The sequence below is a fragment of the Chiloscyllium plagiosum genome, unplaced genomic scaffold (genome assembly GCF_037043375.1).
Source record: "Chiloscyllium plagiosum isolate Xiang-an unplaced genomic scaffold, Cpla_swu_hap1 HiC_scaffold_14, whole genome shotgun sequence".
Lineage (NCBI taxonomy): Eukaryota > Metazoa > Chordata > Chondrichthyes > Orectolobiformes > Hemiscylliidae > Chiloscyllium > Chiloscyllium plagiosum.
Window position 1 is genome coordinate 72546275 of NW_028270152.1, and position 15653 is coordinate 72561927.

A 15653-nucleotide genomic window follows, 5' to 3' on the forward strand; every position below is an offset into this window, starting at 1 on the left:
TCATCTTACCATTCCTCCCTTGCATCCATAGGACAAACCTATCTAGCACTCGCAGCAAGTGTTCCCTAAACAACCTCCACATTTCTGTTGTGCATTTCCCTGAGAATATCTGTTCCCAATTTATGTTCCACAGTTCATGCCTAACAGTATTGTAGTTCCCCCTCCCACAATTAAATATTTTCCCATACTGTCTGCTCGTATACCTCTCCATGAGTAAAGCTCAGGGAGTTGTGATCATTATCACTGAAATACTCTCCCACCGAGAGATCTGACACCTGACCTGGTTTGTTGCCGACACCAAATACGTTATGGCCTCCCCACTTCCTGGACACACCTGACAAAGGCTGCTCCATCCAAACTATTTGCACTAAGGAGATTCCAATCAATATTAGGGAAGTTGAAGTCACCCATGACAACAACCCTGTTACTTCTGCACTTTTCTGCAAAATATGCCTCCCAATCTGCTCCTCTGTGTCTCTGTTGCTATTTGGGAGGATCTATAGAAAACTCCCAATAAAGTGACTGCTAATTTCTTGTTTCTGACTTCCACCCACAATGACTCAGTAGACAAACCCTCCTCGATAGCCTCCCTATCTGCCGCTGTAATACTATCCCTGATTAGCAATGCCACTCCCACACCTCTTTTACCTCCCTCCCTCTTCCTCTTGAAACATCTAAACCCCAGAACATCCAACAACCGTTCCTGCCCCTGTATACCAATGATCCACATATCTGAAGCTCTCCCTCCTTAACAGTGGTATTTTCAATTTTCCCTCTTCGTCTCCTCAAAATGGTGCCATTTGCTGGTAACTGATTCCAGGGGTATTTGCAGTCCCTGAGGACCTTACCAACTGGCCTTGCTTCATGTATGTGAGACTAGTCAGTGAGTGTTGACTAGCCATGTTCCATACACGGCATTATGACTGAGTTTGATGACTTATGTTGGGCAGGGGTCAGTACAAGGAACCCTAATTTAATTTTCTCTTCTTAGCCCAGGGCAGCTGAAGACAACCATAATGTCTCTATACTGTTGCTGAACAATGGGCTGAACACAACCTGGGACTTTCTGGTTGTGATGCTGAGTTCTTTACGGCCACAACCAGCTCAAGGTTGAAGGATACACTGTGCATCAGACTGCAGGATGGTTTCATCTGGCTGATTGAGATGTTGCATGGCAATAGCTTGTGGAAATTCAGTCAGCATCCTCTGCTGAAAGGCCTCCAGCCTTTCATAATCATGACCACGACATACAAACTCCTTATTCTGATGTCAATAGAAAGAATGGAAGAATCAGACAAAATAAATGATTAGCATTATACAAAAGGATGAAAAGAAAAACTTAGTCTAAAGAACATCTAAAATGGCAAGAAAGGAAAATATACAGACAGTCCATTGATATCTAAAAAAAATTAATGTATTGGGTTGCTATGCTCAATACAGCTAAATAATCCAGATACACATGTATAAATGATAAAGTCTGTTAAATATTAGGTAATGCACCTCCTATCTGCAAACTTTAACTGTTGTTGATATAAAAACAAATATGAAAATCATGACATGTACAAACTGTCTGTGCAGTTATGTTAGAACTTCTATGCACAGTTCCGAGTAATGCTGTAGTTGCAGGCTGTGAACATCTGGTGGCTCTGAACTCCAATGGCATCTTATATATAAACAAAACTAATATTCAGCAACAGCCTGACAGCAATTTATTAATGCACAAATACAGAGCTGGAGTCACTGCCAAAGGCAAGGTGAATGTCACATTATAAAAGTCAGTGATTACATATTTAAGTAGATGACTTCAATAAAATAACTTAAAGGATCTATATAATTAAAATTAAAAGCAAGAAATTTGATTCAAAGTACAACATTGCGTGGAAGAGTCTAGATTGCCAAAGCAATGAACAATCTGCAGCATGTTGAAGTGGTTCAGATTCTGCCCTGAGTCTATAATTTTCTTGGGGGGAGTAATTGCTGTGACTAAGTTGTAGCAAATTATACAAAAACGCAAATTTTTAAAAATTTCATGCTTCACATTTTTCAAAGGCAATAATAGAATGATCAAATTATTAAAAATATATAATTGAATTCCCTTATATCAGCAAACAGTATTACAGGACAAGGAGCTGGACACATTCTGATGATGGATTTCTTGCTTGTATTTGCTGGTGTTCTGATTAACACTGGTTTTAACCAGAAAGACAACTTATAACTAGGATGAATAGAAGCATATGAATAAGTTCCTCAAATACTGCTACAAACTTAATTTTCTTCTTCCTCTTGCCTCCTCTTATCTTTATTTCTCTGTGGAAGGTTCTGTGCTTTGTGAGATTATTCATCTTGGATTGATAAAGGGTACTTTCTAGGTGTTATGAAGTTAAATACAGCAGATGTCCAAACAGACTTGGGAGTGCAAAGATCTTTAAAATGTCATGAATAGGTGCAGAAAATAATAAAGCAAGCTAATGGAATGCTTGCCTTTATAAATAGAGGACTGGAATACAAGAATGCTGAGGGTATGCTCCAGTTACACAAAACCTTGGTTGGACCTCACTTAGAGTACTGAGAGCAGACCTGTGCATCACACCTTACGAAGGATATATCAGCCTTGGAGGGAGGACAACCTAGGTTTACAAGAATAATACCTGGATATAAGGGGTTGTTATGAGGAGAGATTACACAAATTAGGCCTGTTTTCTCTAGAATATATAAGGGTAACAGGTGATCTGATCAAAGATATTAACAGGAAAAGGCAGGGTCAATAAAGATAAACAATTTCCACTGATGGTGGATTTTAGAACTAGGGGGCTTAGTCTGACAATTAGATCCAGACTATTCAGGAGAGATATTACAAAGTACTTCTAAACACAAACTGTGGTAGAGATTTGGAACTCTCTTCCGCAAATGGCAATGGACGCAGGATCAGTTGTTAATTTTAATTCTGAGATAGATAACCTTCCGTTAAGCAAAGATGTTATAGGATATGGGCCAAAGACAGGCACATGGAGTTAGGTCACAGATCAGCTTTGATATAACTGAATGGTGGTACAAACTTGAGAGCTGGAAAGGTCCACTCCTGTTCCTATGAACTGATATCTGATCTAGTAACTGGTTTCTCTTTGTAACTTATATGTATGCTTGGTGGGTGAAAAAAGAATGGCGATTAGAGGCTGAAGCCAACTGTCGTGCTCCACTCACCACCCATTTGAGGTAATATAATCACCAATAACTGGGGATTTAACTTGGGCTCATGTGGCTTAGTATCACCTTACTTGAATAATTTTAAGTATTTTCATATATGGGTATAAATCAAAAATAAAGTGCAACTGCTGTAAGTTTGGAGTGAGCCATGAGGTTGAAAAGGATTTTGTATTTCTGTGGCCCCTCTCAGTGGCCACAGGAACTCAGAACAAGGACTTTATAGCCAATGGATTTGTTAAGTATAGCCACTGTTGTGTTTTGGAAACTACAGCAACAAGATGTGCACAGGAATAGTGTAAATACAATATTGTGATAATTACTAGATAATCTATTTTACAGATATTACTGAGGGATAAATACCAATAAATAATGAGGGATTGGGTTAACACACCCAACACCACAACAGAAACCAAGGGGCTCGACATCTGACAGTATGGCAGAAAAAAAACCCCATACCAACAGCAAAGTTATTAAAAATGATCACAAGTTTGAGGACCACTGCTAAATATGACAAGTGAATTCCAACAGTGGAGATTCAGAAAATAGCAGATTTTGAAAATATAACAACAGTTTGTGAGCACATTGAACATATACTAGAGAAATCTATTTGGAGTCCCTTTAAAAGTAATGTCTGTCTTTACTTTTGGTATCCAGTGACAACTCTGAGCACATCCAAAATTATATACTAGATGGACTAGATACAGAGTAAAGCACCTCTACAGTATCCACATCAAACCAACAGCAGATACATCACAGGGTTCGACATCGAGTAAAGCTTCCTTTAGTGTCCCCATTGAAAACCCCCAGGACAGGTACTGAAGAGTTAGATGCAGAGTAAAACTCCTCTAAACTCTCCCAAAATTCTACCAACATTGCCAGCCTGAGATTAGTTCTTCAAACAATCTAGAATGCCACACTTCTATTCCTTATATCTGTAATTCAGTGCTCTACTGAATTATAAGGTTTGTGTATCCCCTGAAGAATGTGGAACAGGACTCTCCATATTGTCAAGAAAGAATCTTGCCGGCCATGCAAACAATGATGAAATCTGTCTGGGATGGACCTTTCCCAGATTTTGGAATTGAAATATAAATCTATGAATGTAGTGTGCTACCCAGACAGGTGCTCAGAATTTATATCTTATGAAAACATTCTATAGTTAAGTGTCTGTCGTTAAATAAAATTAATATGTGTCACAAATGCATCAATACTAAAAACAATGTTTCCAAGGGCAACAAAACAACAGCTGAGAGCATAAAAATAGTACTCAACAGCACATCTAATATTTCCGTGTGCTGCATAAAATCTGTCCATTGTAAATTTTTTATTATTATTGCAAAAAACAAAATATAGGATGTACCATCATGCTTTCACATAGAATGCCCAGAAAATTATTACTTCAGAACGTAATATAAATTTCACCCCATAATGTGATATTCACTTTTTGAGAATTCATTGGGGAAGTCAATTTGAATGTCTTCATCTGGACATGTCCACCTGATTCTGTGCACAGTTCCAAGTGAGTTATTTGGTTCAACATTATTTGAAGTAATACCTGCCATTTTGGTCTTGACAAGCCTTCACTGTACAAACCATATAGACCACTGGATGGCATTCTAACCACAAGGGCTATGACTAGCATTTTGCTTAAACACAAGCAAGTTCAGCAGGTGTTCAAAACATATATGCGCACATAGCACACAGCATGCATAACACATTCAGTACATTCATAAAAGAGCACATAAAGACACAGAGGTATATTCAGTACATACAAGCACACATACATGTAACAATATTGGGCGGCACGATGGCACAGTGGTTAGCACTGTTGCCTCACAGCGCCAGAGACCCAGGTTCAATTCCCAACTCAGACAACTGTTTGTGTTGAGTTTGCACATTCTCCCCATGTCTGTGTGGGTTTCCTCCGGGTGCTCCGGTTTCCACCCACAGTCCAAAAACGGGCAGGTTAGGTGAATTAGCCATGCTAAATTCCCCGTAGTGTTAGGTGAGTTACTCTTCAGAGTGTTGGTGTTGGGCCGAAGGGTCTGTTTCCACACTGTAAGTAATCTAATCTAATCAAATAACACAGAAATATATGTGTACTTGGCTACGCGCGTGCACACACACACACCTGATGAAGGAGCCTCGCTCCGAAAGCTAGTGTGCTTCCAATTAAACCTGTTGGACTATAACCCGGTGTTGTGTGATTTTTAACTTTGTACACCCCAGTCCAACACCGGCATCTCCGAGTAATAAATGTTAGCATCAATCTGCCGCATGTTAAATACCTAACAGTCGAAGGTAATAAGGTAAAAAGATGTTGGGTACTGATTAGTTAATTGTACTTACGTGTGTATAATGTGGTCTTGTGGCACAATGTCCTACTTCTGGGATAGAAGATCTGGACTCAAGTCGCACATCGGAATGTAATAGCCATGGAAGTGTATCACAACACATTCAAACAGATTGATTCAAAATTTATTTAGGTATATACATAAAGAAGAACCAGCCAATACAAGGGTAGTGGAGGGGAAGTATAGAGTCATAGAGATGTACAGCATGGAAACAGATGCTTTGGTCCAACCCTTCCAAGCCGACCAGATATCCCAATCCAATCTAGTCCCACCTGCCAGCACCCAGCCCATATCCCTTCAAACCCTTCCAATTTGTATACCCATCCAAATGCTTCTTAAATATTGCAGTTGTACCAGCTTCCACCACTTCGTCTGGCAGCTCATTCCATACACATACCACCCTCTGTGTGAAAAGGTTGCCCCATAGATCTCTTTTATATCTTTCTCCCCTCACCCTAAACCTATGCCCTCTAGTTCTGGACTCTCCCACCCCAAGGAAAAGATTTTTGTCTATTTATCCTATCCATGCCCCTCATAATTTTGTAAACCTCTATAAGGTCACCCCTCAGCCACTGACGCTCCAGGGAAAACAGCCCTCCAGGGAAAACAGCCCCAGCCTGTTCAGCCTCTCCCCATAGCTCAAATCCTCTAACCCTGGCAACATTCTTGTAAATCTTTTCTGAACCCTTTCAGGTTTCACAACTTCTTTCCAAAAGGAAGGAGACCAGAATTGCACGCAATATTCCAACAGTGGTCTTACCAATGTCCTGTACAGCCGCAACATTACCTCCCAACTCCTGTACTCAATACTCTGACCAATAAAAGTAAGCATACTAAAAACCTTCTTCACTATCCTATCTACCTGCGACTCCACTTTCAAGGAGCTATGAACCTGCACTCCAAGGTCTCTTTGTTCAGCAACACTCTCTAGGCCCTTACCATTAAGTGTATAAGTCCTGCTAAGATTTGCTTTCCCAAAATGCAGCACCTCACATTTAGCTGAATTAAACTCCATCTGCCACTTCTCGGCCCATTAGCCCATCTGATCAATATCCTGTTGCAATCTCAGGTCACCTTCTTCGCTGTTCACTACACCTCCAATTTTGGTGTCATCTGCAAACCTACTAACTGTACCTCTTATGCTCGCATCCAAATCATTTATGTAAATGACAAAAAGCAGAAGACCCAGCACTGATCCTTCTGGCACTCCACTGGTCACAGACCTCCAGTCTGAAAAACAACCCTCCACCACCACCCTCTGTCTTCTACCTTTGAGCCAGTTCTGTATCCAAATGGCTAGTTCTCCCTGTATTCCATGAGATCTAATCTTGCTAACCAGTCTCCCATGGGGAACCTTGTCGAACGCCTTACTGAAGTCCATATAGATTACATCTACCTCTCTACCCTCATCAATCCTCTTTGTTACTTCTTCAAAAAACTCAATCAAGTTTGTGATACATGAGTTTCCATGCACAAAGCCATGTTGACTATCCTTAATCAGCCCTTGCCTTTCCAAATATATGTACATCCTGTCCCTCAGGATTCCTTCCAACAACTTGCCCACCACCGACATCAGGCTCACTGGTCTATAGCTCCCTAGCTTGTCCTTACTACCCTTCTTAAACAGTGGCACCATGTTAGCCAACCTCCAGTCTTCTGGCACCTCACCTGTGACTATTGATGATACAAATATCTCAGCAAGAGGCCCAGCAATCACTTCTCTAGCTTCCCACAGAGTTCTAGGTACATCTGATCAGGTCCTGGGGATTTATCCATCTTTATGCATTTCAAAACATACAGCACTTCCTCCTCTGTAATCTGGACATTTTGCAAGGTGTCACCATATATTTCGCTACTTTCTATATCTTCCATATCCCTTGCCACGATAAATACTGATGCAAAATACTCATTTTGTATCTCCCCCATTTTCTGCGACTCCACACAAAGGCCACCTTGCTGATCTTTGAGGAGCCCTATTCTCTCCATAGTTACCCTTTTGTCCTTAATGCATTTGTAAAAACCCTTTGGATTCTCCTTAACTCTATTTGCCAAAACTATCTCATGTCCCCTTTTTGCTCTCCTGATTTCTCTCTTAAGTATACTCCTACTTCCTTTATACTCTTCTAAGGATTCACTTGATCTATCCTGTCTATACCTTACATATGCTTCCTTCTTTTTCTTAACCAAACCCTCAATTTCTTTAATCATCCAGCATTCCCTATACCTACCAGCCTTTCCGTTCACACTAACAGGAATATGCTTTCTCTGCAATCTCGTTATCTAATTTCTGAAGGCTTCCCATTTTCCAGCAGTCCCTTTACCTGCAGACATCTGCCCCAATCAGCTTTCGAAAGTTCTTGCCTAATACCATCAAAATTGGCCTTTCTCCAATTTAGAACTTCAACTTATTGATCTGGTCTAACCTTTTCCATCAGTATTTTAAATCTAATAGAATTATGGTCGCTGGCCCCAAAGTGCTCTCCCACTGACACCTCAGTCACCTGCCCTGCCTTATTTCTCAAGAATAGGTCCGGTTTTGCACCTTCTCTAGTAGTACACCCAAATGCTGAATCAGAAAATTGTCTTGTACACACTTAACAAATTCCTCTCCATCTACACTATGGCAGTCCCAGTCTGTGTTTGGAAAGTTAAAATCCCCTACTATAACTACCCTATTATTATTACAGATAGCTGAGGTCTCCTTACAAGTTTGTTTCTCAATTTCCCTCTGACTATTAGGGGGTCTATAATACGGTGATCATCCCTTTCTTATTTCTCAGTTCCACCCATATAACTTCCCAGGATGTATTTCCAGGAATATCCTCCCTCAGCACAGCTGTATTGCTATCCCTTATCAAAAACGCCACTCCCCCTCCTCTCTTGCCTCCCTTTCTATCCTTCCTGTAGCATTTGTATCCTGGAACTGCCAGTTCTGCCCATCCCTGAGCCATGTTTCTGTAATTGCTATGATATCCTAGTCCCATGTTCCTAACCATGCCCTGAGTTCATCTGCCTTCCCTGTTAGGCCCCTTGCATTGAAATAAATGCAGTTTAATTTATTAGTCCTATCTTGTCCCTGTCTGGCCTGACTGTTTGACTCGCCTCTATTCTCAATTGTACCAGTCTCAGATTGATCTCTTTCTTCACTATCTTCCTGAAGAACACAATAAAACTTGGCACAGCACTGCAAAAGCTTGATGGACAAAGGTCATAGCTTAATACTCTCTTGCCATGCTACCTTGAGGGTTGTAATCCATGCAGAACTTCACGTATGCACCAAAAATATCTGGCACAGAATTTATGCTGTAAATATAACTTTTCATTAGAGATGCAATGAGGCATTTCAGAATGCCATTTATAGTATCTAAAGAAATTGAACTGTGTTACACTTAATGTCAAACCTGAATTGTTATGTATTGTATTTCTGCACATTTTAGGATATAGAATCCTTACAGGCCCTTCAGCCCAACAAGTCCACACTGGCCCTCCAAAGAGTAACCCACCCAGACCCATTCCCCCTACCCTATGTTTACCCCTGACTAATGCACCTAACCTACACATCCCTGAACACTATGGGCAATTTAGCACTGCCAATTCACTTAACCTGCATACCTTTGGATGTGGGAGGAAACCAGAGCACCCGAAGGAAACCTACACAGACACAAGGAGAATGTGCAAACTTCACACAGACAGTCGCCCGAGTCTGGAATCGAACCCGAGACCCTAGCGTTGTAAGGCAGCAGTGCTAACCACTGAGCCACTGTGCGGCCCATATTTTATGAATAAACTATCATTTTTTAAAAAATCCCCACATGCAGTAAGATAACTGGGAATACTGATGTGGAAAGAAAAAGTGAGATGTTGAACACAAGGGAAACAGGAGGATGGAGAGGATTAGAGGAAAAGGGCAAAGCAAGAAATTCCTAACTCTCAGAGAGGAAAGTGACATTGGGAGATTAGAAGAAATGTTGCAGCTGTATAAAGCAACGATCAAAAGTACAAAGGAGTTAGGAAGATGCCCGCGATGGAAGGGGAGTGAGTTCATACAAGGTCACAGAGGAAATGGTTATTCAGGGAGGAAAGGGCAGGTATACGATTTTATAGAAAGGATTGTAATATTAGATTAGATTAGATTAGATTACAGTGTGGAAACAGGCCCTTCGGCCCAACAAGTCCACACCGACCCGCCGAAGCGAAACCCACCCATACCCCTACATTTACCCCTTACCTAACACTACGGGCAATTTAGCATGGCCAATTCACCTGATCCTGCACATATTTTGGACTGTGGGAGGAAACCGGAGCACCCGGAGGAAACCCACGCAGACACGGGGAGAACGTGCAAACTCCACACAGTCAGTCGCCTGAGGCGGGAATTGAACCCGGGTCTCAGGCGCTGTGAGACAGCAGTGCTAACCACTGTGCCACCCGTGCCGCCCACCAATATATGCAAAAGTGTGAAATGTGATGGTTTGACAAAATCAGGTGTGTTGTGAAATGTCAATTTGTGAATGGAAGAGATAAAGTCAGTCACATGTTTGTGGTACACAATGGCTCACTCTGCCTGTAACAGGTTCATGCTAAGTAATATGTTTGTATTCTATGAACCCATTAGCATAAAACTTCTAAATATTACATCCACCCTTAAAGTTAGTGGCATATGAAAATCTTGTCATTGGGTTTATGTTTGTTTGTGTGGTTGCATGTAATGTCAGCAGTTTTCCTGTCTAACTTGCTGGCACAAGGGAAGCAGGAGAATATATGTGCATGGAGGCTCAAAACTGAAAAGGGGTGAGAGTGGTGTTCGGGACAGAGGATGATATAGAGTGAGGTCAAGGCATGGAAAAATAGAAAAGAGATCCAGTGGAAAATGGAAGGTGGAAAAACATTTTATATTTGACATCAGGGAGCAAAGGATTCTGGGAAAGGAGAGACTTTTTTATTTCTGTCCAGCTATATGAGTGAGTGTTTTCTCAACCAGAGACCCTACCTTTGTAGTGCCTTCCACCCAACCATCTCCTCTAACCTTAAACACCAGAGGCACATCAGGTAAGCTATTTTTTTACTTTTTGATAAGGGGACTATCAGGGATGGCAGTGCAGGGAGAGGAATATTTCTCCTACATGGTGTATGAGGTGAGGGACGCCATTAGTATCCCATCCAAGTACATCTGCAGGAAGTGCACCCAACTCTCGCTCCTCTAAGACTGTGTTAGGGAACTGGAGCAGGAACTGGATGAACTTCAGATCATTCGGGAGGCAGAGGGTGTAATAGATAAGAGCTACAGGGAAGCATTTACTCCTAGGCATGAAGAAAGCTGGGTGACTGTTTGAAGGGGGAAAAGACAGTCAGTGGAGGGATCCCCTGTGGACGTTCCCCTGAAAAACATGTATACCATTTTGGATATTGTTGGGTACTTACCAGGGGTATGCAGTGGGGTCCAGGTCTCTGTCCAGAGCCTGTCCCTGTTGCACAGAAGGGAAGGAGGGAAAGGAGGAGAGTTTTAGTCATTGGGGACTCAATAGAGGGTCAGATAGGTTTGTTGGGAACGAACGAGATCACGGTTGGTGTGTTGCCTCCCAGGTGCCAGGGTCTGTGATGTCTCAGATCGTATCTTTGGGATCCTGAAAGAAGAAGGTGACCAGCCCCAAGTCATGGTCCAGGTAGGTACCAACAACATAGGTAGAAAGAGGGATAGGGATGTGAGGCAGGATTTCAGGGACCTAGGGTGGAAACTAAGAGCTAGAACAAACAGAGTTGTTATCAGCTGAACATGTGGTTGCGGGGATGGTGCTGCAGAGAGGGTTTCAGGTACTTGAATAACTGGGGCTCATTCTGGAGAAGGTGGGACCTCTACAAACAGGATGGTCTTCACTTGAACCAGAGGAGTACTGACATCCTGGGTGGGACATTTGCTGGTCCTATTGGGTGGGTTTAAACTACCTCAGCAGTGGAATGGAAATCTGAAGTGTAGTTGCAGTGCACAGGAGGATAAGAGTAGGGAGGACATGGACAGAATTTCATGGTCACAGAAATGCGCTAGCAGACAGCAAGCTGGTTTGGATTGTGTCTACGTCAACGCCAGTAGTATCTGAAATAAGGTAGATGAGCTTGCAGCATGGATAGGTACCTGGGACTTCAATGTTGTGCCCATTTCACAGACATGGATAGAGTAGGGTGAGGAATGGATGCTGCAGGTTCCAGGGTTTAGATCTTTCATTAAGAACATGCAAGGCGGTAAAAGAAGGGGAGGTGTGATCATGTTAGTCAAGGATATTATGATGGTGACTGAAAGAACTTTTGACAAGGATTCGTCTACTGAGGTAGTATGGGCTCAGGTTAGAAACAGGAGGAGAGGTCACACTGTTTGGAATTTTTTTTATAGACCTCTGCAGAGTTCCAGAGAAGTGGAGGAGAGGATTGGCAAAACGATTCTGGGTAGGAGTGAAAGAAACAGGGTGGTCATTATGGGGGACTTTAACTTCCCCAACATTGACTGGAAATGCTTTAATTCTAGTACACCAGATGCATCAGTTTTGTCCAATGTGTGCAGGAGGGTTTCCTGACACATTATGTTGAAGGGTCAACAAGAGGGGAGGCCACACTGGATCTGGTGCTTGGTAATGAACCAGACCAGATGTTTGATTTAGTTGTAGGTGAGCACTTTGGAGAGAGTAACCATAATTCAGTTATGTTTAGTTTAGCAATGGAAAGGGATAGGTACATGCCACAGGACAAGAGTTATCGATGGGGCAAGGGCAATTATAATGCAACTATGCAAGAATAAGAATGCATAGAATGGGGTATCACAATGCAGGGAATGGGGACAATTGAAATGTGGAGCTGGTTTAAGGAACAGATATTGTGTGTCCTTGATAGGTATGTCCCTGTCAGGCAGGCAGGAAGTGATCAAGTAAGGGAACCATGGTTTACTACAGAAATTGCATCTCTTGTTAAGCGGAAGAAGGAGACATATGTGTTGATGAGACAAAATGGTTCAGATGAGGCGATGGAGCTAGGAAGGATTTAATGAGAGAGTTAAGAAGAGCAAAGAGAGGACATGAGCAGTCTTTAGCAGGTAGAATAAAGGATAACTCTAAAGCTTTCTATTGGTATGTAAAGAATAAAAGGATGACTTGGGTAGGAACAGGGCTAGTCAAAGACAGAAGTGGGAAGTTGTGTGGACCCTGTGGAGATTGGAGAGGTGCTAAATGAACATTTCTCATTGGTTTTCACTCAGGAAAAGCAGAATGTTATAGGGGAGAAGAATGAGATACGAGATATTAGACTAGAAAGGATTGAGGTTAATTACAAAGAGGTGTTATCAATTCTAGAAGGAATGAAAGTAGACAAGTTTCCTGGGCTGGATGGGATTTATCCGAGGATTCTCTGGAAAGCTAGGGAGGAGATAGTGGAGCCTTTGGCTTTGATATTTGAGTCGTTATTGTCTTCAGGTTTAGTACCAGAGGACTGGAGGATTGAAAATGTTGTGCCCTTGTTCAAGAAGGGCAATAGAAATGACCCAGGTAATTATAGACCAGTGAGCCTTGCTTCTGTTGTAGAAAAGGTTTTGGAAAGGATTATAAGAGATAGGATTTATAATCATCAAGCAAGCAACAATTTGATTTCAGATAGTCAACATAGTTTCATCAAGGGCAAGTCGTGTCTCACAAACCTCATTGAGTTTTTTGAGAAGGTGACCAAGCATAAAGATAAGGTAGGGCAGTTGACGTGGTGTACATGGACTTTAGAAAACCTTTGATAAGGTTCCACATGGTAGGCAATTGGAGAAAATGCAGAGGCATGGAATTGAGAGTGATTTAGCAGTTTGGATTAGAAACTGGCTTTCTGAAAGAAGGCAGCGAGTGGTGGTTGATGGAGAATATTCAGCCTGGAGTATGGTTACTAGTGGTGAGCCAGAAGGATCTGTTTTGGGACCACTTCTGTTTGTCATTTTAATAAATGACTTAACGCAGGCACAGGTGGATGGGAGAGTAAGTTTGCAGATGACACTAAAGTCGGTGGAGTAGTTAACAGTGTGAAGAATGTTATAGGTTGCAGGGGGACTTGAATAAACTGCAGAATTGGGCTGAGAGGTGGCAAATCGAGTTCAATGCAGCTAAATGTGAGATGATTCACTTTGGGAAGAATAACAGGGAGGCAGAGTACTGGGTAAATGGAAAGATTCTTGGTATTGTGGATGTGCAGAGGGATCTTGGAGTCCATGTACCTAGATCCCTGAAAGTTGCCACCCAGGTTGATAGTACTGTTAAGAAGGCATAAGGTGTGTTAAGTTTCATTGGTAGAGGCATTGAGTTCTGGAGCCGCAATGTCATGCTGCAACTATACAAAATGCAAGTGCGGCTGCACTTGGAATATTGTGTATGGTTCTGGTCACCTCATTACAGGAAGGATGTGGAAGCATTGGAAAAGGTGCAGAGGAAATTTACCAGGATGTTGCCTGGTCTGCAGGGAAGCTCTTATGAAGAAAGGCTGCAAGACTTGGGTCTGTTCTCATTGGAAAGAAGAAGGCTAAGAGAGGATTTGATAGAGACAAACAAGATGATCAGAGGATTAGATAGGGTAGACAGTGAAAGTCTGTTTCCTAGGATGATGATGTCAGTTTGTACAAGGGGGCATAACTACAAATTGAGGGGTAATAGATTTAAGACAGATGTCAGTGGCAGGTTCTTTACTCAGAGAATGGTAATGGCATGGAATGCTCTGCCTGCCAATGCGGTTAACTCAGCCACATTAGGGAGATTTAAACAATCCTTGGATAAGCACATGGATGATGATGGGATAGTGTAGGGAGATGAGCTTAGAATAGTTCACAGGTCGGCGCAACATCGAGGGCTGAAGGGCCTGTTCTGCGCTGTATTGTTCTATGTTCTATGGAGTTGAGGGCATGGAAGAGTGAAATGGTAAGGGCCTGGAATGTAGAGATAAGGGTAGATGGTGGAGCAAGTCAAGGGTAAAAATAAGTAGAAGCCTCAAGATTAGTATCAGTGCTGTCCAAATGTGTGTCCATCTCAGTGTCGGATGGCAGAGTCCTTGCAGACTTTGAGTTCACCACATTTCAATTATCCCCACCAAGAATGATCTAGAATGAACATTATGTACGAACGTTATTTTTTCGCAATGAGGAATGTCCCTGATTGCCCTGTAACAATTGATATGTGTCAGTACATTCAGTTCTCTGACTAAACAGTCTCAATAAATAATGATGATGTACATATGAATAAAGTGAATGTAATGTGAAATATTTACGAATGGGATTTAATTTTGAAAAATACCCTTGACACGTGGGCTCTCTAGTTTTATGTTAATAGTATTTGAATTGTGTAGAAAAGTCGTGATGATGATGCAGCACCTTTCTGAAGGCTCTTTTACAGTCTGCCTGTGGCTGCAGGATTTTTAGATACTTTCAGGTTTCTCTGCTGAATAGCTTCTTCTCCTGTGAGGTTCCACACATTTCCTGTGTCCTTCGCTGCCACTTTCATTTGTAATTATAATCATGTTGGAAATGGGAAAAATCTTGAGACTACGTTTGGCACAAAGCTCTGGTTACACCATTAGGATCAGCACTTTTTTGACATAATTCTTCTTTAGTGAAGGACAGGATGGGATTTTGACGCACTAAGGATGGAAACTGGATTTCGTACAGTGAAACCTTGCTGAATTTATGCAGTCAGAAGGACACCAGAGCCATTTGAAAATGGTCACTGGGATCCAATTCCAGATTTCCCAACCCTATTCATCCACCAATTTGTGCTCTCACAATATAAAGGTGGTAATGGCAAGTTCACACCCTATATTCCTGATGTGGCTGGGAATGTGGGGATTGGATTCTTCAATCTTACCATTTTTCTCCTGGGATATAAATATCTTTTCTGCAAATTGTGGGTCACATATTCCTGAGGAGTTGTGAACCACAGTTTGGATTCAGGGACCTTATGAAAGGCAAGTATAAAAACATTTTACCCCTGCTTTGCCTGCACCCTCCCACCCCCACGACCCCTTTCAGCCTCAATGCCAACTCATTCCAACTTCAGTTCCTCATGGCGCCCTAAAACCCTCATGCTAAATCAATCC

At 41.9% G+C, this 15653-nt stretch overlaps 1 protein-coding gene across 4 annotated transcripts in view; it reads right to left on the reverse strand.

The window, feature by feature from the left end:
- Positions 1–15653, reverse strand: part of dock3 (dedicator of cytokinesis 3) — a 980202-nt gene that overhangs the window by 87559 nt on the left and 876990 nt on the right. For all 4 annotated transcript variants that reach the window (XM_043708482.2, XM_043708483.2, XM_043708484.2 and 1 more), the window contains one exon: positions 1122–1263. In XM_043708482.2, coding sequence (XP_043564417.1) covers positions 1122–1263 — 142 coding nt within the window. The remainder of the gene's footprint in view (positions 1–1121; positions 1264–15653) is intronic.